This window comes from Corvus kubaryi, unplaced genomic scaffold (assembly GCF_017639235.1).
Source record: "Corvus kubaryi isolate FWS band 111438036 unplaced genomic scaffold, C.kubaryi_AGA036_p1.0 124, whole genome shotgun sequence".
Lineage (NCBI taxonomy): Eukaryota > Metazoa > Chordata > Aves > Passeriformes > Corvidae > Corvus > Corvus kubaryi.
Window position 1 is genome coordinate 626,856 of NW_024580659.1, and position 25,604 is coordinate 652,459.

Sequence of the window (25,604 nt, forward strand, 5' to 3'; positions counted from 1 at the left end):
TGTTTGACAGACAATGTCCATTAAACAGAGAAAGACACTAGGAAAGCCCCGTAACATTTTTTATTATGTTTCCGTAACACACGCGTGCACACACACCCCTCTCTCTCTCAGGAAGGGAGGTCCCCATCTTCCAGCACCCCTTTGGTGGAGGATGTCAGGACATCCTACCCTTTCCTACATCTAGTTGGTCCCAGCAAACACCAGTGACTGCAGCTTCCATGGCCTAGGGGTCCCCTACAGCCTACCACCAGCTTCAGGGACATCCAACGCAGGCAAGCACAGCTCCTGCATGGTGACACCCAAATGTGACACGGAGGTTCCTGGGTTTCAAGTGTCCATCCTAGTGCGTTCACACACGCAGTCACATGCTCCAAGTCCAGCTGCACCTGGATATCCCAGCCTCTCCCTAGGAGCCCTGGCCCTGAGGAGCTGCCAGGGTGCTCACTGGCAGGGCCAGGACCAGGCTCTGCACTTGTGGGGCCGAGCGGGGGGGGCCGCTCCCTGTGTGGGGAAAGGCACTTCCCCAGCAAGAGCTCTGCTTTCCCAGCTCCACACACCTCACAGCTCTCCTTCTTCTCACTGGGAATGAGCACAGGAGGCTTCCACATGTGCTCCTCCACCTGCCCCATGACAAAAGGATTCCATCCTCCCTCCAGCTGCTCAGCACTCAGAGCAGCTCCTGCTCTGGCAGAATGCCCTGATAGGGCACATCCAGTCGGTGCCACCCAGGTCAGCCACAGGCCACCTCCACAGTTGGCCCTGCTCCTAGGCTAGGCTTTGGTAAACCGTCTGCTTCTCCCCACACAGACAACCCAACAAGCGACCACTGCATGATGGAGGCCAGCTTTTTATTTTTTTTAATATGGAAATTAATTTAAAAGTAGAAAGAAAGACTCCCCCAGACAATAAATATTATGCCTTCATGAAATAAATTAATGTAGAGATTCTGTGCAGGGGGAAGTCCCTCCAGTCACAGATTCAACAGCAACTGGCACTGGTCCAGTGTCCCCTCCCAACCTTCTCCACTGCCTGGTGCTGTTCAGAAGCAGCAGCGAGCCCACCCACCCCTGGATCTGGTGGGCCACAGCAGGGTGAGATGTGGCCTTCACACAGCCTGGCAGGAGACAGGGAAGTCACCAGAATTCCCCTCTGATGGCCACCAAGACACTGCTCCACGCATCTGGCCTGGCACACAGAGGTGGCATCAGACCCACAGGGCCAACCTACCTTGGACGGGACCCTCCAGAAGGGCCTGGGGGAGCCCCCCACCAGAGCCCTGGCACAGGAGCCTGCCTAGAGCCCTCACACTAGTCTCATGTGAATTTGAAGAGGGTGACAAATTGTGGGGTATTTTCTTTTTTTTATCTTTTTTTTTTTTTCTTTCTTCTTTTTTTTGACATCAATCCCCTCCCTCCCTGCCCCAACATACACAATGTAGAAGCCTCCCCATTCCCTCCCCATTAAAAACACTTTGTCCCCAAGCTCTGGTGGAGTCACCCCTGGCCCACCCTTCTCGCAGTGGGAGAAGTTCACAGATAAGGCAGTTCATGTGAGAGGAGCTTGGCCCTGCCAGCGGTCAAGCCCGCGCCTCCAGGCCTGAGAAGGGCAGTGACTCACAACACCAAGCCTCCATGGCCAGACAAGACAGAGAACAGAGACAGACAAGACAGAGCATGGGGGGAGGCACTCCTACAGTTTGCATTGCTGCTTCCCTCCTCCCCTGGCTCTTGCTCCCCCAGCTCTCACAGGTCCACTCTATCCCTCTCCCATCTCCCAGCCCCTAATACAATTCTTATCCTTGACAGCTAAAAAACAACAAAACAAAACGAAAAGAACAAAACCACCCCCACGCCACACCCTTTGCATCCTCTCCACCCACTGCCGTGGCCCAGAGGGAAAATCCTGACTCCCAAAAAGGTCCTGCAACTTTTGCCTCCTGGCAGAGCTGAGACCGAGCAGGAGCTGGGCCTTTTTATTTCCCTGTGATCTCTATGACATCGTCGTCTTTGTCCTCATCATTAGAGCTGCATCCCACCTCTGGGACCTCCTGGGGTTCAAACTGAGGCACCTGGGACCGAAGGAGACCCCCAGCCGGGTAGCCCGAGTGAGGGGACATGTAGCCAGGGTAGGCAGATGCCATGCTCCTGGGAAGGCTGCTAGGCAAGACGGGGGCTGGGAAAGGAGCGAACATCCTGGGCTCGGGCAGGAGTGACTGCGTGAAGGGAAGCGAGTAATTGGGCAGCACCCCTGTCAGAGAAGGGTTTAGCATGAATGAGGGGACGCTGGCGGTGGCTGAGGTAGCAGCAGAAGAGCTGGCGGTGCCGGCTGTCAGCAGAGGGTCAGTAGTCACAGGGAACACCAGATGAGGGTCTGGGAGTAAATTGGGCAGCTGGTAATAAGAGGAGCCAGTGCCCATGTACAAGGAGTTTCCTGGCTGGGAGGCAAATGGATGGGTTAGGTTGTGGTTTAAAGAGACAGGAGGCATGGTGAACCCACCAGAGACGGGGTACCCGTGTTCGTACGGCTGCACGGACGATGGCAACTGGCGCTTCTTCTGCTGCCTCCGGGATTGCTCCTCCGGAGCCGACGGCGACGTTGACTTGCGCTTGTTGCCCCGTAAGTCCAACACCGGGTGGGCATCGCCGTGCTGGCTGGTGGCTGGCAGGGCCGAGGACACGGAGGGAGCCATGCAGTGAACCCCCACGCGCTGCTCGGCTCCTCGGGCGGTGGCGCCGGGCGCGTTGTCCGTGCGGGCGGCGTGGCCCTGCGCCGCGTTGGTGCTGGGAGAGCTGTGGCGGGTCTCGCGCGCGGCCGCCGCCTCCGCGTACTGCTGCAGCTCACTGATGATCTCGGGGCTGTCGGGGGAGATGGGCCGAGTGAGCTCCTCGGCGCTGGGGAGCTGCGGGGATGAGGCACTGTGTCTGCCATTGCTTGTGGACTCCAGGGAAGAGCTCTGGGAGCCTGCAAACAAGGAGATGGGGCAGGTGAGAAAGATGACCTCAGAGAAAAACCTGTGGGCCAAGAGGCAACAGTGGAAAGGAAGGTGGGAATATCTCGGGGAGATGGAGGGGTCAGCTCTAAACACAGACATGATGGAATACACCAGGGAATACTGCCGCATACCCTCCAGTAGGAAAGCACATGTGCAAGCCCCACACAGCACCCACAGGCACCTACCTGAGGCAGCTGTCCGACGGTCTTCATTGCCCTTTGGCTTCCCAGTGGTCCGTATGGCAAAAATCCGACCGTCACTGGTCCGGATATACGTCCCTGGAACACAAGCAGGACAACTTTATTCAACAACTTCATTACTATTCCAGTCTCAGCTCAGGACCTGAATCTGTGAGCCTGCAAGGTTCCTTGGGCAAGAACAATACAGCAGCGCTACACAGGCCCAGCCCAGATCCTGTAGGGAGATTAGTGTGGAGCTTCTACCCCCTTCTTCACCCTTCATTTTCACCCTTTCAGCTTTCCTGGACCGGAGATCACCCCCTCCCAGTGTGCTGCCAGTGGGAAATGTGGAACTTCACATTTGGAACAGTTTGCTCTGGGAGAACCAGGGAATGTTTGGCTGCCTCAGGACTTGCAGTGAGTATTGTGAGAAGGAAGAACTGAGCCACGAAGTTCAACAGCTCCTCTCAGGGACAGGAGCAGCCACAGCTGCAACAGCCCTGCAGCATCAGCACACCCAGAGCATGGGCAGCAACAGAGTCACTGCAAACTTTAGACCTCGTCCCCTTCTTGTTTCTTTTTTCTCAAAGGACTGATTCATGGCTTTACATAATTTTCTTTCCTAATTAGCACTGGCTAGGACCCTATCCACAAATCTTAGCAGGACAGAATTACCTTTTGTCCCTCGGATGATGTGGATGCTCTCGCCAGCACTGATTCTTGCCTGTACATCAGTGGATGTGTTTGTACCCGGAATCACAATATCTGGCAGTGGGGAAAGAAACAGAACAGTGCCTGTTAATCTACCCACCAGCCACAGCCAGGAGAGAGCAGGTGCACCACCAACCCCTTTTTTTGCAGTGCAGTTGTCTCTCCTATGTGCTGTGCTATAAGCAAGCCCTGGATTTATTTCTACACAGCACAGGAAGGCAGCAGAGGCTGCCAAGGAAGGCTACCAAGGAAGCAAAAGCCAAGCTGTCCTGGCACAGCATCTCCAGGATCACCAGTGACAGTATTGCAGGTCCTATCAGGGAAAGTTCACTCCCAGCAATCCGCCAGGTCCATGACTCTTGCGTACCTGCAGGGAAAGTCCTCCAGGCACAGGGGAACCACTCAAATGCAGAGAGATAGTATCTTTGGCTCTGATGCCCATCTGCCCACAGCCCATGTGGGCATCAACAACTCACCCTGATCCTCAGTTCACCATGGGCATCCTCAATTTACCATAGGCATCACAACCCAACCCACTGTGAGCAGCAGCAACTCACCCGTGGTGGTAACAATCTTCTGCACAAAGACACCAGCTCGCTGTAGATAGTTGATGGGAAAGTTGACAGCAGGGTTGGAAGTTGAGGTTGATCCTGCAGTGCCCATGGGGACGTGCCGGGGCATCATTGGAATGGGGGTGGACTGAACTGGGCGGACGCTTGCCACCGGTTTGTCCTCACCCTTGAGGGCTGGTCGCCTAGTGAGAGAGGAGGGAGGAGAGTGCAGCACCCGCCCCACAGGGATAAGCATCCTCTGCCTGCTCATTTCATGTCTACAGCCTGGGGAGAAGGGAAGGGGCAGGTGCTCACCAGTTCCTCTGGCTAAAGGCAGGGATGCTTGTCAGACTCTGGTCACTGGCTGGGTAATACTGTGCGTAGGACGGCCGGGTGTAGGGGACGGATGCTCGCTTTTCCTCCTCATAGCTCTTCTTGGCTGCTTTTTTCTCTGCCTTGGTCAGCTTGTGCTCCTTCCGGTCGATCAGCAGTGACTCGTGCTGAAAAGGCTCCTGCAACCCCACAGCACCGCGGTTCTGGCACCCACAGACCGCAAGAGGGAACCAGCACACCCCGAACGGCAGCCACCCGCTCCCTGCGGCAGCCTTTCTCCTTCCCAGGCTGGCAGAGCTGGCCATGGCAAAGCACGTGTGGGGGACAACACTGTGGATATGACCAAGGCTCATCTTGAAGGGTGACAGTCAGCTAATGCCATCACCTGCCCAGCCAAGGCCATCACTTAGCATGAGCACACAGCAAAACCGAGGAGCTTTGGCCAGGCCAAGAGCACAAGCACTGAGCCCACCACAATGTCACACAGCCCCCAGAACCCCACAGCACCTAGCACAGGCCCACTCTGCAGCATCACCCCACAAGTGATACTCCTGACAGCACAGGCCAGTGCTGCCTGTCCCAGCTTTAGTTTAAAGTCACCCCAGGAAAAGAGCTGGTAGCAAGCTGGGATATTCCACTGCCACCTTTGCACCCAGCACCAAGTTGAAGAAAGGGATGCCTGACAACCTTCCCCCAAACCTGTACAGGACAGAGGTGTTTCTAAATGAGTGGAAGATATCACAGGGAAGGGCAAGGATCTTTGGGTCATCTCTAGAGAATTTTCTGCCTATTCCCACCAGCACCCAGGTGCATCCTTCTTGCCACCATGGCCCCATCTCACTGCCAGACTCCTCCAGGCCCATTCCTGCCTGTGCAGTGCCAGCAAGGAAGCAGGCTGGTCTTACCTTGGTGATGAGGTGAGGATACTTGAGACAGGCTAATTGTAGAACAGACTCCTTCATCTTGCTCGGATTGAGGGAGAGCTGAGCAGGGTCAGATTCTTCTTCCACAAAATGCAGCAGGTTCTCCACCTCCCGTCGAGTGAAGTTCAGCACTGGGTTCAGATCATCCACCACCCGATCTGGAAAAGAGATGAATGGAGTGAGCAGAGAAGGGAAGAGATCAGTGCTGCCTGCCTGCTGCCCTTCCTACACTTCTGTCCTAACACAGCTCCCTCCTTGCAATCTACACAATCCTCGGAAGTATTCAGTAAATGTCAGGGCAAGGAGAAAAATCATCATGTTCAGAGCCGAGCCTGTTTGACCAAGTCAGGCTGACAAGTGCCTGTGCTCCAGACTGCTCAGCAAAGCTGTGTAGGTCACCAAGCTCCTGGCAAATAGGAACACAAAACTAATTGTGGCTAGTGTCCCACCTCATGTAACAAGGCTGTAAACATACATGTCCTGGGACAGAACTGCAGGCACACCAGCATGTGTTCTCCCACAAATCCCACCAAAAAGGCTCAAATTAATAACTATGTATTAAAGTGGAAAGCTCAGAAAAGCAGCCACATTCCCTCCCTCTCAAGAGCCTGAATGTTTTCCTTGAATATTCCCTCTGGCACACAGGTCAAATGGGAGCACATGGAGAAAACATCTCTATCCAGGACTCTCCTGGGAGCCAAGCCAGCTGCCAGGGGACTCCACCTCGAGTGCACAACAGCAAACTGAGCTGATCACGCTGGACTGCTGCCTCTGGAGTTGGGTTTTGAGCAAAGAAGGACACAGAGCTCTCTTTGGGTCACCACAACCCTCAGCTGCACATTCTATGAGAGCAGCTTGACAACTGGCACAAACCACCATGAAAGATACTTTCGGTACAAAGGCAGGTCAGAACCACAGTGAATTGATTATTCTTGGCATCTAAGCAAGCACTATAAGTCAAAGGTACGTTTTAATTTAGCTATTTTCCCTCTCTCACTGCAGGAAAAACGGAGACACAGAGCTATTTATGGAGTAACACCCAGTTTAAATGAGCAATACCCAGGCAGAGGGGACAAAGGATGAGCACCCCCTAAGTCTCCAGTCTGTTGCAGCAGCCAGAAGAGGAGCAGAGAAAGTAAATGGCACAGCAATGGATTGGGACCACAACCTTGTTGCAGGATGCTGGCTCTACCACCATGAAATTCTTACAGAATCCCACGTCAATGCTAACTCAAACATCAAACATAGCCCTGAGACAGTGCCTAGCACCTCTCTGCCTGGTTTTCAACCTTAAAAAAAGCAGTTACAAATCCCACAGAAACAGGACTTACAGGAGCTAAGAGGAGTGAAAGCTGAGAGTGGAACGTTGTGTTCATCCACACTTACCTGACATGCCCTGCTTGGAGATCTGACGGTCATAGATCTTCTTCTCCAGGGTATAATCAGAAACCAGTCTGTAGATGTGGCATGGCTTCTTCTGCCCGTAGCGGTACACGCGGCACACGGCCTGGGCGTCGTGGCACGGGTTCCAGGAAGCATCAAACACCACCACTCTGTTTGCTCCAATGAGGTTGACACCCAAACACCCAGCACTGGAAAATTAAGGCAAATTTCAAACTGCTGCCATGGCCAATTTCCAAAACTTCTATGTAGGGGACAATCATCACAGCCAAGAGTCCATAAAGGGTCTATGGAAAATTTCCTCCAGTCAAACTTTAAACCCAAGTTTGGTTTTCAAGACTGTCAGGCTTGAGGTCTAAGGTTGCAGAGGCCTAAGGCTGAAATCCTACATCCCTAGGGAATTCAGAAGCAGATGGCACTATCATACCATGGAGAGTATATTACAAAGGAAGTTAAGAACTGAAAACTGACATGCATCCAGAACACAGTACGAGTCCTCCCACGTGCCCTTCTGCTCCAGCCAACTCACCGTGTGGATAAAAGGAAGAGCCAAACAGAGGTGTTGCTGGGATCATTAAACTGGTTAATCAGCCGTTCTCTTTCCGAGGCAGAGGTGCTGCCATCCAGTCCTGAGAAGGAAATTAAAGATACATTTAAAAGCTCTGTATGTTTGGGGGATTTCTATCAGAACAAACCCACTTTCCAAACACTGATCTTTGAAACTGGTTCCAAACCAGTTCTGGATCTTTTCAAGTCATGTACTGCAGGGTCTCAACTGGACCACTCTGTACCTGTAATATGCCCAGCCAGGCAGGTGCAATGCAGCCAGCCAGGTTGGGACTTGTTCAATTGAAAGATCAAGTAAAACATTACTCAAGCTTGTCAGTGCCAGGCCTGGGAGCACTACAACACATTTAGCCCATTAAGGCTCAGCTTTAGGCAAGATGGATAGCAAGCAAGAACAACAGGAACAAAGGCCTCGCGTATGCAGGAAGCTCCAGGAACCAAGAGAAAGCAAAATTGTAAAGCCTTTGGCAAACCCCCAGAAACTGAGCACAGAGAGCACTGGTGTAGAGGAGTGCAGGGAGTGTCATGTCTCTGTTCCTGGGCAGCAGCTTGCTTCTGGCAGCTCTGCAAAAATCAGGAACACCATATCCACCACTCTTCTCAGTCCTGGCCTGTAAAGTAGCCACAGATACTTTACAACCCATACCAGAAAAAGATTTAAAGCTGGGGAAGAAGGGAGAGGAATTCACAGCCTTGAGCAAGTGAAAGCATTCCACAGTGATTCTGATTTTGGAAGCAAGATCTAGCAAATAGCCAACAGGAAGCAAAAAGTATTTTTTGCAACTTTAAAAAAGCAGTAGTGTGTAAGTGAGGTGTCAAAGATGTCTAACATCTTCTAAGTAAGATGTCAAAAGAGGATTTGGAAATTACTGGCTAGCTGCCATCCAACTGACATTGTCTTCCAAAACAACTGAAGTAAGAACAGTCTGAAAGAGGTTCATCAGAAGAATGCTTCAGCAGAGCATTTTCACACCCAAAGACAACTAAAAGGAGATGGTGGGTGACTTTCAGGAATTAGTCCTTCACAGGATCAAACAGTGTCACAACAAAAGAGAGGAGGCTGCACTCACTGTAGTAGTTGATGTTTCGGACCCAGTTATGAACTCCTCCATCTGAGCCTGGAGGACTCGGCATCGGTCTCTTTGCCAAAAACTCTTCAATGACAGATAAGGTGGACAAGCTCTGGCTGCAAAACCAAGATCTCTGTTCAGGAAAAAGCCCCCCAGCAGCAAAAGTGGAATATCAGAACCTTTCCCCAACCATGACAGAGCTGATGGTTACAAACCCTGTTTGTGCAGCACACTCCTCACTAGTAAATGTGACAGTGGCAGAAGTATAAAATCCATGGATGAAAATCAACATTAATACAAGAAAGGAGAGAAGGGGAACTGCCACACCATTCACCCTGTGTAACAACCTGCTAGTACCAGGGGGGATCCAACTGCTCCAGTATTTAATGACTGTAGGATCAGCTGTTGATACTCTGCTTACCTGAAGACCAAGATCTTGTCTCCAAGCTTCACACTTTCCTCAATTAGGTGGAAAAGTAGCACCATCTTGGGTGAGTTCTCCAGGACTCCCGTCTGGTAGTCACACAAGATGTCTTTGGCCTACCGAGAAACGGGAGACTATTACAGGTGGAGTTGCTCATTCCCTGTTTAGTTCAACAACCCTGTCTCAAGGTGAGAGAAATAAATCATGGCAATGAGGTTATTTACATCCAGTTGTTTGAGGTGACAATGTTATTCTCAACTACTGCTGCTACCTCCCATTCCGAAAGCTCCAAATGACAAACTTCTTTGATGAGTATCCTCTTAACCTGTCATGACTCTTATCTCAAGAGCTTTGCTCCATCCTTCTAGATTTACCACCATCTTATTTAGATCAAACTTCATCCTAACACCTTTATTTAGAATAGCAAAGTCCACGGCCTTTTTGGTCAGATGAGAGCAATGGCATAAGAGTGCTGCCTGCACTTCTACCTCATGAGAGTCACAAACCCCTCCTAGCGCCATGCTTTTCAAGATGCTCTGTGGTAAAGAGAACATAAGAGAAACCCACAACTCAAACAGAAGAGTCTTCTCTTTGCTCTGCTTCAGAAAACTGTCCAGCCTTTCAGACTCTCCAAATCAAGAGTTCTCCAGCAGTGACACTCACCCACTCATAAGTTACGACCTGATTTGCTCTCTCCTGAAAAGGGTTGAAGCCAACACTCTGGAGGAACTTGCTATTAGTCGCTTCTCCAACTGGTGATGCCAAAGTATTACTCTCTGTTTTGACTTTAATTCCCTGAGGCTGGCAGCGGGAATTAGTACTTGCTGTGCTAAGGTCATCCACATCCAAATCCTGCTCATTTGCCAGATTCTCCTTTTGCAGAGCTTCATACAACACATCTGGATGGTTCCAGATCTGAAGGGATAAAGAAAGAAAGTGGTTAGACCTGCACTAGTCTGCTGCTTGCCAATGATTGTGACCTGAAAGCCCCCACAGCTATTCAAAGGAAGGAACTAATATTTCTTCTGGCTCTCATATCTTTTGAAGTGCCCAATTCTTTCCTTGAGAACAAACCAGGAGGTCACTGTGCACCCCACACAGCACAAAAGCAGAGGAAGCTGCCTGTTTGCACTACAGCAGGTAAAGTTATGCAGTTTAAGATACCAGCCCAGACTGTTTCAGCTGACGGCAGCAGGTTTCTTGCACAGTTTGAAAGAGACATTTAACATCCCTGCAGTCCAGTTCTGGCAGCAAAGATAACAATACTGTTGAACCACTGCAGAGCACTCTGGGGAGAGACGATGTCCCCAGCCTTCTTTCACCTCCTCTTCTGACTTACATTCCCCTTTCCCCAACATATTAGAACACTTCTTTGCATCTTCTGCTAAAACCTACCTTACAACAGACACAGAAAGCTTTGAGTGGGTTCAGTCCCAGCCAGCCACTGTTGCCTGCATCTCGGAACCGGTTCATGAACTCCGTGTAAAGGGCCCGCTGGATCTTGGACAGACGTACCAGAATGACATGTTCTTCCTTAGATGGGAGCTGAACCTTCAGCACGTTGTGGCCTCGCCTGTGGAGGAAATAAAAACAGTGAGATAAATACAGGGAAGGGAATTTCCCAATATGAACTCCCTGTGGCTGCCTGTAGGGTAAGATTTGAGTTCTTGCCCACCCGGCTGCAGGGAGAAGGACTTCTAAATTGCATGTTTCTCTAATGCATGTCACTTCTGAGATACTCTTCCTGCAGCCAAATACCAATTGTAAACACAATTACAAAGACCTCAAACATTACAATCTTCTAGCACAGGTCACAGAGTTAAGAGGGTGATGAAAGTCCTGTTTTCCATGGTAGCTGAAAAATAGAAAAAAGGCGTAAAGTCTATTTTCAGCTCTGCCAATGATTAAGACACTTCAGACCATCATCTTAGAATCCTCATCTGAGAAAAAAATGCTGGTTTGTTTCCAGAGTGGTGGAGTCACTGTCACTTTTCTTAACATTTTCATGAAACAGTTTCAGATCCTTGGATAAGAATGTCACAAAGCGCACAACCAAATTGGCTATTAAGCCATCAAAATAAACCTGAGGTCACTCTGGGGCAGTTAGACGTATAGTTCTCTAATATCAGAGTCTGTGGTACCAAAGCAAACCAACTTTAGTGTGGTCAGCAGGGCCAGGGCAGTGACCCTCCCCCTGTACTCAGCACTGGTGAGGCCCTGCCTTGAATCCTGGGTTCAGTTTTGGGCCCCTCACTACAAGACAGTGAGGTGCTGGAGCATGTCCAGATTCAGGCAATGGAGCTGGGGAAGGGTCTGGAGCACAAGTCTGATGAGAAACAGCTGAGGGGGCTCAGCCTGGAGGAAAGGAGGCTTTGGGGGGACTTCTCTCTCTCCACAACTACCTAAAAGTAGGTTATACCCACGTAGGGGACAATCTCTTCTCCCCCAGGTAACAGTAGTAAGACAAGAGGAAATGGCCTCATATTGTGCCGGGGCAGTCTAGATTGGATATTAGAAAAAATTTCTTCATGGAATGGGTAGTCAGACATTGGAACAGATAGTTCAGGAAAGTAGTGGAGTCATGAACCCTGGAGGGATTTAAAAGACTCGTAGATGTGGCACCTGGGGACAAGGTTTAGTGGTGGCTCTGCTGGGTTAACGGTTGGAATTGATGATCTTACAGGTCTTTTCCAACCTAAATGACTCCATGATTCAATAAGGCAACCAGATTTAGTTGTAGTACATAAACTCAGCCAACAAGCCAAGTAACTTGGGATGAAGGAGCTGTTTGCATGGCCTACACCCCTGAGAACTCCCTGTGGACTCACCGCTGCACGAAGCCCTCCAGCAGGCTGTGCAGGACGTGGCTGCGGTACCGCATCAGCCGCACGTCCTGGGGGGTGCTGTCAATGCACTGCCCGTTCAGGATGGGCCGCTCAAACATGTTACTGAACTCCTGCCGCGAGCCCAGGAAGTCAGGCCGCACAAAGTCCACCATGCACCAGTACTCGATGAGGTTGTTCTGCAGCGGGTACCCAGTCAGCACCACCCGCCGGCGCGAGCGGATGTTCTTGAGCGCCTGGGAAGTGCTGGCATGGCAGTTCTTTATCCGGTGTCCTTCGTCACAAATAACCACATCTGGGCCGGGGCGAGACAAAGCCTTCTCAATCCCTGAGGACAAAGGAACATTACGTTTTAGTTAGAGATGGATAAGACAAAGTTCTGATTTTATAAGGTCACCAGCTTCATAAAAGAGGGGTAGTTCTGAAAGACAAAAAAGCAGTATCTATGGGTGCAGAGAGCAAGGCTGATGCAGGAGATAACATATGACTAGACACTAGTTCTGATTTAGCAAAATGTGGTAATGAGCAAACATGACTGCTCCTTGATTTCTGCTCAATGACCTGCATTGCATCAAGTTGGGTGTCTTGCATCAAATCAGAGGGGCAAATCTCACACTGACAAATCCCACAGTTCAGTGTACTGAATTCCACACTTGCAGCTCTTTCAAGAAACTAAAGACTCAGACAAAGCACAACAACCTTCTCCCTTCAAAGACACAAACCTGCCCAGCAAAGTTTGATCATGTTAAAAGCAAGTTACAGGTTGTTTCCTTGTGCTGCCACAGCTGACAGCCAGCTGGACAGCAGAGTCACACTCTCCCTCGAGGGCTGACTTCCCACCTTTCAGAAGCTCCTGCTGCCGGTCTTCCTCATCCAAGTCAATAATGACAGGGCCAGTTTGTTTCTTTGTTCTCTTCTTCCTGCCAGTGGCAAAGGACTTCTTCAGTGAGAGGAGACGGTACATCTCGTATCCCATCAGCAGCACACCACCTTCTGTCACCCAGTCATTCACCACCTTTGCACGTGCAGCTGTCGTCCTACAAAACAACCAAATAAACTGTAAGCTTTACTCCAGTTTCAGGTTGAATCACTGGATTGGAATCTGTTGAGAAAAAAGACCAATGCATTAATTAAAGCACTTTTCTCACATCAAACCAGATGGAGGGATACAATTAAATTTCTTTGGGAAACAAACTGATACAGAAGGGAAGAAAAGCCTTTTATGGGCCATGGATAGCAGTGTTGAGACTGACAAATCCTTACAGGAATTGAGGTGTAGAAGTCTGTCATGCACACAAGCATATCAAACTCAAAGAGTTCCCTTTTTATAGAGCTGTTGAGTCTGCCTCTGCAAAAACCATTTTCAGAATGAGCTGCCAGTGCACATGGTTTTAATCTTCGGTTGTTTATTCCCTGTTGTCTCCTCCAATGCTCCTGTCCCTCAGGCTTCCTTCCCTTCCAGCCTGCTCAGAACTGGTTCAGATGAAGACACTGTCTTTGCTCAGTCCACCACAGTACATCAGATCCTGGCCACATGGCGGGAGTGACATCAGCAGATTCACATATATCCCACCCTGAAGGTGAAGACCTCAACAGGTAGGTGTATGAATAGAGCCAATGAACTGAGAATTCCCCAGGACCACTGCACTGCCCTCATCCATGCAAGGAAAATGACCCAGAGAGAAGCAGAGGTCCCTGAGCCAAGAGCTCAGAAAAGCTTTTACTGTCACCTACTTGTGTTCATCATTCAGGATGTGGACTTTGAAGGTGCGGGGCTGGACCTCTTTGGAGTTATAATCAGCAGGAAGGCTTTCAGGTGCTGGGAGCCACATGTTGAACTCTGCTAGCCAGTTTTGGAGCGTATTCACCTGAAAAAATTAGCCACAGAAGGATTTAAACTTGATTGAGTTACTTAGGATTTTTAAGAGCAAAAATGAGATTAGGGAGTGACATCCAGTGTGCTCAGACGGAAGCAGCAGCTCACAACATGCAAATTCAGGAACAAAGGGAATGATAGAGAGGGAAGAGCAGCAAGGATGTGATAAAACTTGATGTATGATGGGACACTAATCAACCTTCTCTATGCAAAGAAAGAAGCAGTGCAAGGAAGCCCCTCAGCCAGCCCTTCACATGGCTACTTACAGGTACAATGGCAAGAACAGTCTTTGCCTCCGTGTGCCGAAAAAGTACATCCAAGAAAGAGATGACCTGTATGGTCTTTCCCAGGCCCATGCTATGTGCTAAAATACACCCAAACCCACTGCTGGTTTTAAATCTCTCCAAGGACTCGACCAAGTTGTCATATAGGAATCGGATCCCACCAATCTAGGCAGAAAAGTGAAAAAGGTATTAGAACGGTGGGAGGAAAGAAAAGCCCAAGATGGGTATGTATTTACAGAGTGGCAAGTACATGAGGACCATGAAAATATAAAGGGGATGTTTCAAGTTCACTAAAGTACTCTAATCTTGGGAAGGCTCAGAAACTCAGTATTTTTAGATGCTCACAGAATTTCTTGAGAACATATCATCAAAATTAATTTGTAGCCAGAGAATATGAATTGGGGTTGATTAGTTTGTTTATAAATATAATCTTATTTTTTAAAAGTTCATCTAAATATACCAAAGGTTTGATTATAACAATAGCCCAAGTTATACAGAGCCTTGGCCTTCCTCTAATTCAGCCTTATCATTTGACTGTCCACAACAGCCAGCACCACAACCAGACTGGTCACATGGCTCACCAAAGAAGTTCTGCTGAGATTCCCAGGCAGGCTTGCCTGAATTAAGTGCATTTTTGAGGCTAAAAAAGCCTACCTGATGAGGTTTTACTGCATGTGCAAGCTGGGGAGCCAGGAAAATGTCCTCCTCATTTGGTGGATGATTGATGTTGACGATGACTTGCCCCAGAGCATCTGACTGATTTAAGGCATCATTCACATGAGAGCCACTGCTCTCTTCACTGCCATCGTCCTCCCCTTCATTGCCAGAGTCACTGCTGTCCACAATTTGGAAGGCATCATCCTCTCCTGAGCTCAGCTCAATCACTTCTGTAAAGTAACCAAAACAGGAGAGAATAAGGACAAAGTTAACTTGACGTCAGGGTTTATCACGAATGGAAAAAAACTATCAGGAAATAAGGCTACCCCCAGCTTTTGCAATTCCAACTGGCCTAATCATGTATCCTGAACAAGCAGGCATACATCAGGCCTCTCAGACCAGCATATGAAAACATCGGCTTCCCTGGCTTCCAAATGTTTCAGGGAACATTAGTCTGGGCTGATCCAAAGAGAACATGAGACAGTTTCTGAGTGTTTTACATTCTCCTCCATATGTTCTCTTAATTCCCAAACCCAGACATGAATTTTATCTACTGATGCAATGCCTAAGGATCACCAAGGAGTCAGGTTAGATCCATTTGGGACAAGGAACACAAAACCCACTTTCAGCTGCAGATCTGAATACTTAGATGCTCCTTTTACACACAGCAAATGATGCCACATCTCCTGTAAGCATTCTTCAGCAATGCACTGAGCAAAGTTCAGTGCATTTATAAAGCAGAAATAAACACGAGTTCACAAGAAGGCCTGACAGGCCATTTTATAGGTGTCATTTTAGGACTCACAGGTCAGAACTGCCCATATAACTGGAAACCAATAGGCCTACAAAAATCTGAAGTGATTCACCACTGGAGCATCTGACCAGATGAAAACAGACTTGTGGCTGAATAAACAGCATATTGTGAGAAGAGCAGGCTGAGGCAATTGGTCACTTACCATCTTTAATGCTGTTTTTTCCTTTAGTATCATCTTCACTGCCACTGCTGGTACTATCAAGGCAGATCACTTCCTCAGCCAGGACCTGAGGGGGGAGCTGGGTCGCCTCTGCTGTTCTGAAAACGATGTCCTCTACAAACATAAATTACAAACAATAAGTAATTCATAATAATGGAGAAGGAGACAAAACTGTTCAAAACCCAGACAGTATTTCCTTCCACTTAGCTCCAATAACTTAGTCCTGGAATTTTCCATAACAGACTCTCACTGTCTACAATACTGCTATGACTCAGCTTCCTGGGTCACACTCTCCTCCTTTCTCAGTATGCTGAAACAAAAGCCCATTGCTGATGGCACCCTCTGTTTCATGCCCTGACTGGGGCACACTGACCATACAACATGCTAAAGCCCTTTGTTTCTCTCTTTTTTGGCCTCAGTAAAAGCTGTGTTTCACCCAGCAGAGAAAGTACCAACTGCTGAAGGGATGATAACTGCCCTTTGTTAATAGGGACACTGTAATCATTACATCCCACACATCATAAACAACTTTTGGTGATCAAGAGCGTTTGTTTGTATGTTTTTAGTGCTGCCATGTGGGGAGAGAGGCTAATCGGGCCAAACAGCACCACTGCACTGACACAGCAAGCAATGATGTTCTTCTGGGGCTGAACCCACTCTGCAACAGTTAAAGTGTTTTAAACAGCTCTGATTCCTTCTCCCACATGTAGAAGTGTTTTTAACTCTTGCATATAAGGGAGAATATATATTTCCTTAAGAGGCAAGGCCAACTCAAGAACTCCTTACCCCTGACACAACATCCAGCTGCACTTCTCTCCCTTTGCACCTTTTGAAGCTGTGCTATAAACTAAATCACCAAAATGATCCAGGTTAGGAAACAATGTAAGATGACATATTCACCCAAAGACACGAGTGATGCTTAACCATTTATACTGCCTGCAACTCACTGCTTGCTGAAACATGCAAGGAAGGCCAAGGTTATATCACCAACATATGTGCACCCAGTCTATTGTTCCAGTATCCCCTGTACCAGACCATTCCCAGGACAAACAGGATCTGGCATTTCTGCCAAGCCTGTTGGTTTAAGCTCCCATACCAGCTGGAAAGATGAGACCTCTGTTTCAGCATCCCCCTACACACACTTAATGTGTCAAAATATCTTCAACAAACATTACCTGGCACCTTTCACCAAGCAACTTGTATCTTGACACAAAACAAGTTCCAAAGTGGAACTGCCCACACTGAACCTACAAGTGGTTTGGAACTGCTGTTCCAAGAGTTTACACTTGAAAGTCCAAGGACAGCATAGAATCACAGAATTTTTGGGGTTGGAAAGACCCTTCAATGGTCATCTAGTCCAACCCTTCTGCACTGAGCAGACACATCTTCAACTACATCTGGTTGCTCAAAGCCCAGTCCATCCTGACCTTGAATGTTTCCAGGGGTGGGGCACTTACGACATCTCTGCACCAACTGTGCCAGTGTTTCACCACCCTCATTGTAAAGCATTTCTTCCTTGTATCTAGCCTGAATCTACCTTCCTTTAGGTCAAAACCATTACCCCTTGTCCTGTCATGGACAAGCACGGCACTACCTTCCTCATTCAGCTTCTATCCTTAAAACTCTTGTTTGACTGGCATCTCCCAGTGCTTACCAGGAAGAAACTCCAAGGGTACAGTTGGTATAGAGGCTGGATAATCCTTCCGCTGCTGCTCAAGCCGTTTCCTTCTCTCCAACTCTTCCTGCTGGGCTGCCTTTGTCACGGCTTCCAGTTGGTCCTCACGCAACAGCTTTCTGAACACAGGAGCAAATATGGCTTGGTTACAACTCAATTTCTTCCAGAAATGTGAATGGCTGCAAAGATGACTGACAAGCTCCAGGTATTCTGTCAGCCACACAAAGTAGGAACACCATCCTCCAAAATATATGGGCAAATTCTACAGCTATTTCAACACTGCGCTTCCCAACTACAGGTAACACTACTATCAGTCAACGAAAAGACAAAAGTTTGACAGAAGCAAAGTAATGAAAGGAGGATAAATATAAGTGGGTAAGGACATACTTAAACTAGGTTACCAGAGACTAGTTCTTCTACCTAAAAGGATGTTTTTTATTGATATGCAGTTTATAAACACAAAATGCACAAAATCATGCAAATAAGATACATGGGAAGAAAATGCATCAATTCCTCCACAAAAAGTCATCACCCTGATTCTCTTCTGACAGCATTTTCAGGAGCTAGGATCTCTAATGGTTTTAACAATTGTTTCAAGGCATTCTGTCAAAGCACCTCCCCTTTACAGGTAATTTTATTTACTTCCAGAAGTTGCTTTTCCCCTGCTTCAGTGTCACATGTCCAGTCCTGGAAATGAAGGTGCTTTTGCCAGAGGAGTGGTGCAGTACAAGCAGTGGTAAAATCCAGCTTCTTCAAACTAGCCTTTAAAACCACCCAAGCCCACACTTCAGGGACATGTCACTCATCCTAATGAAGTCTCATTTTCCAAGGCCTATTCAATGCTTCTTCCTTCAGGCTTTAAGAAAATCAATCTGCACAAGCTTAAATATGAACCAAAGACCACCAGCACAGGGCATGAGAGCCACTTGCTGCCACACGAGTTCCTGCTCCATTAGTTCTCCTCTGAGCTTAGAAAACTCTCTTGAGCAAAATTTCCTAGTGATTTACCACCTCACAACCTGTCCCAGAATATGCAGTGAATTACACAATCAAACAACTACTGCTCTAAAAAATCCAGGTGAAACTGACTTCCAATGTTTCAGTCACCAGTCATAGCATCAGCACTCCTGCCAACAAGTACCCAGGACAGTATAGGAGAGGACTGCATTTTAGGCTGTTTGCAATAGGATTCACCTCGACAAATATCTGATATTTACTTAATGGTAGTACTGTTTTTCATTTACATCTCTCAAAAAACAGCACCAATTACACAATTTTTGCAATACATTCCATAACCAAATATTCACTCTTCTGAAATACCAAACAAGTCTGCACCCACATGCAGCACTTCAGTCTGAGATCACTCTACTCCCACTGGTGAAATCCTAAGGTTTTGGAAAAGAAAAACCATCTGGTTTGCCAGCAGTGGCACAACGTAGCTCAGAAGTAAAGTGCAGAGATTCTGTTTTCATCACCATATGTGACCCAAGCTCTTTCTGTCCTGCTGCTGCTGCTCACCTTATGTTCCTCCGCATGTGAGACGGTTTCTGAGCCCTCTTCTTTTTGGTGTCCTCAGAGGCCAGGCTCTTGTGCTGGTTCTGCAAGAGTTGCTCTGCCCGCTCGCTCTGAGATGAGGTAGTTGAAGTCGAGCGCTGCCATTCTCCATCCTCCGCGTGCTCCGCATGGTCACCGCTGAACACGGCTTCCTGGGGTTGGTCTGCAAGGGGAAGAACATGACATGGCAACAGCTGTGCCAGGCTGGCAGCTGGCTTTTCCATGAGCATTCAGCAGGATTTGAGCCAAATGGGAACCGACAAGCCCTACTCTCACTCATTTGCAAGCATGTCACTCTGAGGGTCAAAACTGGGGTCCTTATTGACAGTCAAAGAGAGTTAAAAAGTTCTACAGTGAAGGGTCTGTCCCCAGTGAAAGCCAAGACTAACACCCCTCAACACAGCCCAGAAGTGTCCTGACAAGAAAACAAGATAAAATTATTTAGGTCCATGTGGAGCACTTGCTATCCCAAGAGTCTGTTTTCCTATGGGGGCCTGAGGAGCTCTGATTAAAACAAGGAACTTGAATCTCTTTGCTTCACATCATTCAAGCAGGGCAGAAATTTCCCTGTATATGACACCTGTAACCATCTCCCAAGTCAACAGAACACAGCATGTAAAAGGTTATCTGGTTCAAACACTGGGTCATGGCTCAGCAGGCAGCTCAGTGGTTTTAGTACCAGGCTTCACTCTCATGGTTTAAATGGTAACCTCCAACAAGTTTTTTTTCGAACAAAACATAAGTGCAATACCCTTTCTACATTATAAATCACACACACTCCTTTTTCTCTTAATTCTCCTACTTTCAGACTTCCAAGTTGTGCCTGATTCCACTCTTAAAGCACAATGTGAAATGACACCTTGTTCTGTGTGACACTTCGCTCTTCAACAGGCTGCCAGTGACCAAGATAATACTTCCAGAGCAAAGAAAGGAAATGTTTCTGTTCAAAAGCTTCCCTTGAAACAATCTGCTTCTGACAAGCATTGTAATAGCTTCTTTGAAGCATCTTGTCCCCTTGTGTCAGGCAAAGAGATACCCTGAACCTCATCCTGTAATCAGCTTTCTTGCTTACATTGTGTATCCGAGCTAATGACTGAACTGAAATGACACTTAGAACTTTGAAAGAAAGAAGACATCAGCACAGAAGAATGTGGCAGATGAAGTAATACAGAACCAACAAGCATCACATTGTGACTCTGAGGGATCTGGAGACAGAGACCATTCCTTCTCAAAATGCTGGGAGCTTAAATGAAAGATGCTTCAGTACAGCACATTGCACCTGCAGCTGTCACATTCATATGCCCATTAAATTAACCTTATCTCCAGTATCACATCTTAAAATTGAGATGACAAGAAGTAGATTCACACCTTGTTCAAAAGCACCAACTTTGCAAACTTCCTCTCCAGACATCCCACCAGACCCACCCCAGCATTTGCTCCAAGTCTATGTCAGAACACATTTAGTACTTCAGAGCTCAGCCCACCATGGACCAGTACCAGCAGAGCAGCTCAAACATTTCTCTGAGTATCTGTCTCTGCAAGCCCTACACATACTGGAAAACCAGGTATCCACAGCTTATGGGATGAAATAGATCTCGTGATGAATGCAAGGAGACTTATGCATATGAAGATAAACGCAAAGGGGTTCACTGCTACAAGCACAGCAGTTCTCCTACCACAGCCAAGGTCTTGGAGCCCTGTCCTCCCACCATGCCTCTTTAGACTTACAAGCTCAGATATCAAGCATCAGATCACTTGCAGACAGAGAGTTGTGCTGGGAATAAACCCGGTTTCTCAGGCTTCCCAGACAACAACTCTGCTATTTGAGCTACAGACACATTTTAGTCACATTACCTGCAATTCAGCACTGTTTCCTTCCCCCCGCCCCTCTCGACTCCTGGTTATATAACTAGATCAAAAGATTGGATGAAATAGGGCAAAGGGAAGCAGGGAGGCTGCACACGTGATCACATGCTCCGGGATGAGTCATTAAACCGGAGACAAACACTGCCATGGTTACACTGCTGCCATCTCACCCTGGGCCCGGAGGACCTTGACAAGGCACCAGAGAGCACAAAGTCATGCCTGTTGGGAAGAGGAAGCGCTTCCTTCCCCACACTCCAGCAGTTGCCCAGGTCACCTCCTCCAGCAGCCACCCTGCCACCTACCTTGTGCCAGGCAAGGGTGTCTTCAGGACAAAGGCGATAATAACAAAACCTAAAGGCTCAAGAGCCCAAATTATTATGCCTCCTCTGTGTTTTCATATACGTTGTGCAATCCCTATGCAGACTCATTCCATTTCTGCATTTTACCTTTTCTTTCCTCTTAATGATATGTAACAGAAGCTCTGGTGAAACCTACACACAGCTGGATCAGATAGGGTTTTTAAAATATAATTCTCATCTGAGCAGGAGCCTGAAGCCCAAAATTTGATGATAAATTTGGTCCTGCATTGAGTACAAGCCCTCATCCACCACAGCCATGTCTGCTCAGGCTGGTGTTTGTCCTGCCAATACAAGTTCTGAGGTGAGGAACACAATCTGTGCCTCAGCCCACATTCCTGACACATATGCATCAAGAGAGCTCTTCCACGCTAGTGACAGCTCCAAACATCTCACTGATTCAGCTGCAGTGGGATTCAGGGGACAGCCGGCTTCCCGAGGCTGCTCCCATCCTTGCTACCACCACAAATAAAGCTTTTCACAAAGCTTAACTAACATGATAAAATCACAAGTCTAACCCTGCAACAGCTCCCACCACACCTGTGGCATGAGCTGGCAGTTACAAGCAGGAATTATTTTGTTGGTGCTTTGTATTAAACTCCTGATTATGTGCACAGCCTAAAATCTAACCCAGATGAGAAGCAAGGCTCTCCACTGCAGTCGTGTGGCTGCTCTCCAGCACAGTGAGCTCCAAGCTGTGTACCTGGGACCCACACTGGGACAGAAACATATTAAGAAACAATAACTAAACATACAAACACCTATTTTGTATAAGAACAGGTCAGATCTTTGGGTTGGAGGGAGTGTGGGAACAGCCTCGTTGAATAGGTCCCATAAGGTAATCAATGGAATAATCCTGCCCCAATTTTGCCAAACCTACACCTACAACAGAAACGTAATTACAGTTTTGTAACAGGAGCTCAACACGCTACTCTGACATGGTTATACAAGTAGCTTTTTACACAACACAAAAACTCATCAGCCACCTTTGCATGTTCACAACTGTCTGATCACGCTGGAGCTGCTGTACGCTCTAGGAAGACCTGGGCTACCTCCTTGAGGAAAGCATTGCCACAGCCTGGGGGTGACAAATCAGCACACCCCTGCACAGCAAGATGAGCCACATCAGAAAAAGCAGGCCCAAGTCTGCCCAGCAGAAGACAGCCATGGGTCAGACGTGGTTGTTGGCAAGGATGTAAATCTACCCCAAGGTTACCCACTGTGGGCACCAAGAATCACCCGGTTCACACCAGCTTCATTCCATGTTTTGCACTGTCCTCACCACATCTACAAATAGGATCTCCCAAGGGAAGTGGTGGTAGCATCAATGCAGCTGCTCCTTCAGGTGGGTTATAGCTCTCTGTCTGAGAAATTCCCAAACAGTTCCCAGTAGCTCTTGGTTATGGACACCTGCACGCACCCAGGCAGTCTGCCCTGCAAGGTACCCTGAATGCCAAGAGGGGCATGACTATCCTTTCTCGAGAATTCAGAGGTGTGAAATGTACCTGCATTCTCAAAACCCAACAGACCTGGTTATAGCACGGCTCTGATTTGTGCTGCAGGCCAGAGATTGCCAGTTTTCTTTGCTCAATAAGCAGCAGCAACCACCACCCCCAGATAAACATACAAATAGGGGGAGGTGTTTGGTTTCTTGACCAACACTAGCACGCCACAGTATTACAGTTTAGAAGTCTCTGTAAGTGAGTCGTGACTGCTGTGTGTAACTCTGCTTCAGATGCTCCCTATGTGGTGTGACTGCCAGAGCTGTCCCTAAACACTGCACACAGCTGTGACTCATGATGTGTAACACAGCAAAAGATTTGTCCCACAGTCAGGCACTTCCCATTGCAGCCAAGCTTATAAAACTCACCTCATCACCTCCTTCTCAAACTTCCCTTAAAACAGCACAGGATTCAGCCTGAAGAATATTCTCTAGCATCATCAATTCAGCAGTGAATTGCTCTCGACACAGCCTGCTCTGCAAAATGGCTCAGGTTGCTGCAAAGTGTCACGAAGCTGCAGGGTGTTTTGAGGTGTGACACAGTCTTCTGACACCAAGGTAAGTGAAAAACAGTTTTATAGCCAATCTCCATGCTCCAAGGAAGACCTCAGTAAGTCCAAGTGTCTGTGCATCCACAGTTTGGCTCTAGCAACAGTCAGCATTCCTAGGAGTACGGAAATTCCTATTCAGAAGAAGATCTGAGGGTCTCCTACCTGAGGTTGCTGCATAAGAAGATCCAAGAGACCCCTCAGTGGACAAACTACCGTGTAAGTTGGTAACTTCCTTGCCCACTCAGTTACTAGCCAGCTAACCGGGCTAGCTAGAGGTACACCTCCTCCTGGGAGAGCAGTTTCACTGCCAGGGTAACTCCAGTGACTCCAGGAAAGACATAGAACTGAAAACCAGACACTTGTTTATTTCTAAAATCATTTCACTACAGAAACTCGGGATACCAAATAGGACAATTTTCCTGAGCCTTTAGGCATTATTTCCTACCCTAAGGACAGGGATGTGCATGCATGGTGAGGAAGGTAGCTGCATGCAGAGCAGCGAGCAGTTAATTCTTACTTTGGGGAGCTTTCTTTTGTCTTGCACAAAGAACAAAGAGCAGTTAAATATTACTGCAGGCCTTCTGGGAACTTCTATGCAGTTTGTGGGCAAAAGCCTGTCAGAGACTAGCTAATACTAGCTAGCGCTACTACAGCCAGTACTGAGCTGTCAAAGCAGGAATAGGAGGAGCACTGAGGGATGGCACAAGGAAGTCTAATTGCACAGCTCCAGCTGCAAACTCAGTCCCTGACACACTGAACTACAACTGTGCCAAAGGCTGGAGGAGTGACTCCGCAGAGCAAGCCTGACTGCAAAGGCTCTGACAGCCTGGAAGATGCTCTCTGGGGTTATGTGATGTTTCCCCAGTGCACTGGGTGTAGGTGATGCCAGAGTGCAACTGTACCTGGCTCCCGAAGAACAGCAGCTCTCTAACTGCAGCACAGCAATCAACCTGGAGGCTGGCAACAGCCAGAGTGTTCTGGCTCATCCTGTACTCAGCTGTGCAATATGAAATATTTTCAAAATATTCTTTGTATGCAACTGGTGCAGCTGTTGCATGGATGCCATGCAAGAAGGGAAAAGTGGTTGTCTGCACAGAGCACCTCTCACAGAGGTGGCATTGTGTGTAAACACTTGAGCACCACAAGGCTGGGCTGGAGGCAGGAAATTCCTTATGAAACCCCTCAAGTACAGTGTAGGTGAAAGTAAGGGGGAAGCTCAGACTCCCTTCCTCCAGGCTTTACCTGTTGCAACACCCAGGAGAGGCACAAAGCCGGCACACATCGACACCCGGTTGCTTCCATCCGAAGCACTGGGAAAGTCACCTCAGAGGGGGTCGGAGCGGGACAGAGCAGGACGCAGCCCCTCCGGGAACTCGGGGCTCTCCGCCGCAGCCACTGTCAGGGCAGCTAATTAGCAACAAGACTTTGTTCTCCTCGGAAAATAATCGGGTTCAGTCTTCGACGGCAGGACGCCCCTCCCAGCCACCAGCGCTTAACAAAGCCCTAATTATGTAAGTATTATATAACCCGGCACACCTGCCCCCCCGCGCCGGCCGCGCCACCCGCACCGCCCCCGGCACAGCGGACCCCGCGCCCGGCCGCCCCTCGGGCCTCTCCGGTCACCAGCAGCTGCCACCGCTGCCAGCACGACAGCCGGGACCAGCCTTTTGTCCGCTTGTCCACATAGGAGCACGGCTGCGGGAGCTCCCGGGCCAGGCGCTGCGCCCTGGCCAAGCAGGCAGCCACGCCGTGAGCCGCGGGACCTGCAGCCCCCAGCCCCCGGCCCGGCTGTCCCCGCCTGGCTCCAGCGGAACGCAGCCCGCTGACCACAGCCGTGACCGACTCCCGGCGCTGCTCTCGCCCCAGCTCTGCTGCCAGCGGCGATGCCTGGTGTCCTGCTGAGTCACAGCCACGGTACTGCCAGGCACAAAGGCGTCTTTCGGGCTGAGCCTGCTCAGTCCCGGAGCTCGCCTGCTCCCAGGGGAAGCTTCCCTCACCTGTCAAAAAGCACGTACATCATCACTCCCGTTGCTGATTTATCTAGGAGTTAACCACCCCAGGTCTGTCGTTCATACCTGTCACTGTAACCAGACAAAGAGTCTGTCATGTTGGTATAACAAAGAGCGCTGCTTGAAGTCTGAGTAACATGTTTTTCATTTCTCTAAGTATCAGTAAAGCAATCACTCGCTGTGGGTTCAAGACACCTCTGTGAAATCTGCAGACTGCTGGTGAGGGATGGCAGGCTGCCTCTGTCTCCGGTGCAGGACCAGAGGACAGAGGGAAGAGATGAGCTCTGAAGAAAAAGCCACCAGCACT

The 25,604-nt window shown here is 48.6% G+C and overlaps 1 protein-coding gene across 4 annotated transcripts in view; it reads right to left on the reverse strand.

Annotated features, from left to right (window-relative positions):
- The window catches only part of RAD54L2 (RAD54 like 2), a 68,655-nt gene that overhangs the window by 2,891 nt on the left and 40,160 nt on the right, over positions 1 to 25,604 (reverse strand). For 3 of the 4 annotated variants that reach the window (XM_042018611.1, XM_042018621.1, XM_042018631.1), the window contains 20 exons: positions 18,979 to 19,177; positions 17,440 to 17,579; positions 15,768 to 15,899; positions 14,809 to 15,041; positions 14,137 to 14,319; positions 13,729 to 13,862; positions 12,835 to 13,031; positions 11,980 to 12,322; positions 10,547 to 10,724; positions 9,815 to 10,066; positions 9,149 to 9,267; positions 8,728 to 8,843; positions 7,620 to 7,719; positions 7,076 to 7,281; positions 5,672 to 5,847; positions 4,749 to 4,945; positions 4,440 to 4,636; positions 3,847 to 3,936; positions 3,178 to 3,270; positions 46 to 2,961 (listed from right to left, as the gene is read on the reverse strand). In XM_042018611.1, the coding sequence (XP_041874545.1) occupies positions 1,973 to 2,961; positions 3,178 to 3,270; positions 3,847 to 3,936; positions 4,440 to 4,636; positions 4,749 to 4,945; positions 5,672 to 5,847; positions 7,076 to 7,281; positions 7,620 to 7,719; positions 8,728 to 8,843; positions 9,149 to 9,267; positions 9,815 to 10,066; positions 10,547 to 10,724; positions 11,980 to 12,322; positions 12,835 to 13,031; positions 13,729 to 13,862; positions 14,137 to 14,319; positions 14,809 to 15,041; positions 15,768 to 15,899; positions 17,440 to 17,579; positions 18,979 to 19,177 (4,274 nt within the window). In that variant the 3' untranslated portion in view covers positions 46 to 1,972. Of the gene's footprint in view, positions 1 to 45; positions 2,962 to 3,177; positions 3,271 to 3,846; positions 3,937 to 4,439; positions 4,637 to 4,748; positions 4,946 to 5,671; positions 5,848 to 7,075; positions 7,282 to 7,619; positions 7,720 to 8,727; positions 8,844 to 9,148; positions 9,268 to 9,814; positions 10,067 to 10,546; positions 10,725 to 11,979; positions 12,323 to 12,834; positions 13,032 to 13,728; positions 13,863 to 14,136; positions 14,320 to 14,808; positions 15,042 to 15,767; positions 15,900 to 17,439; positions 17,580 to 18,978; positions 19,178 to 25,604 lie in introns of those variants that run through there. The other variant, XM_042018641.1, reaches the window with a different exon arrangement.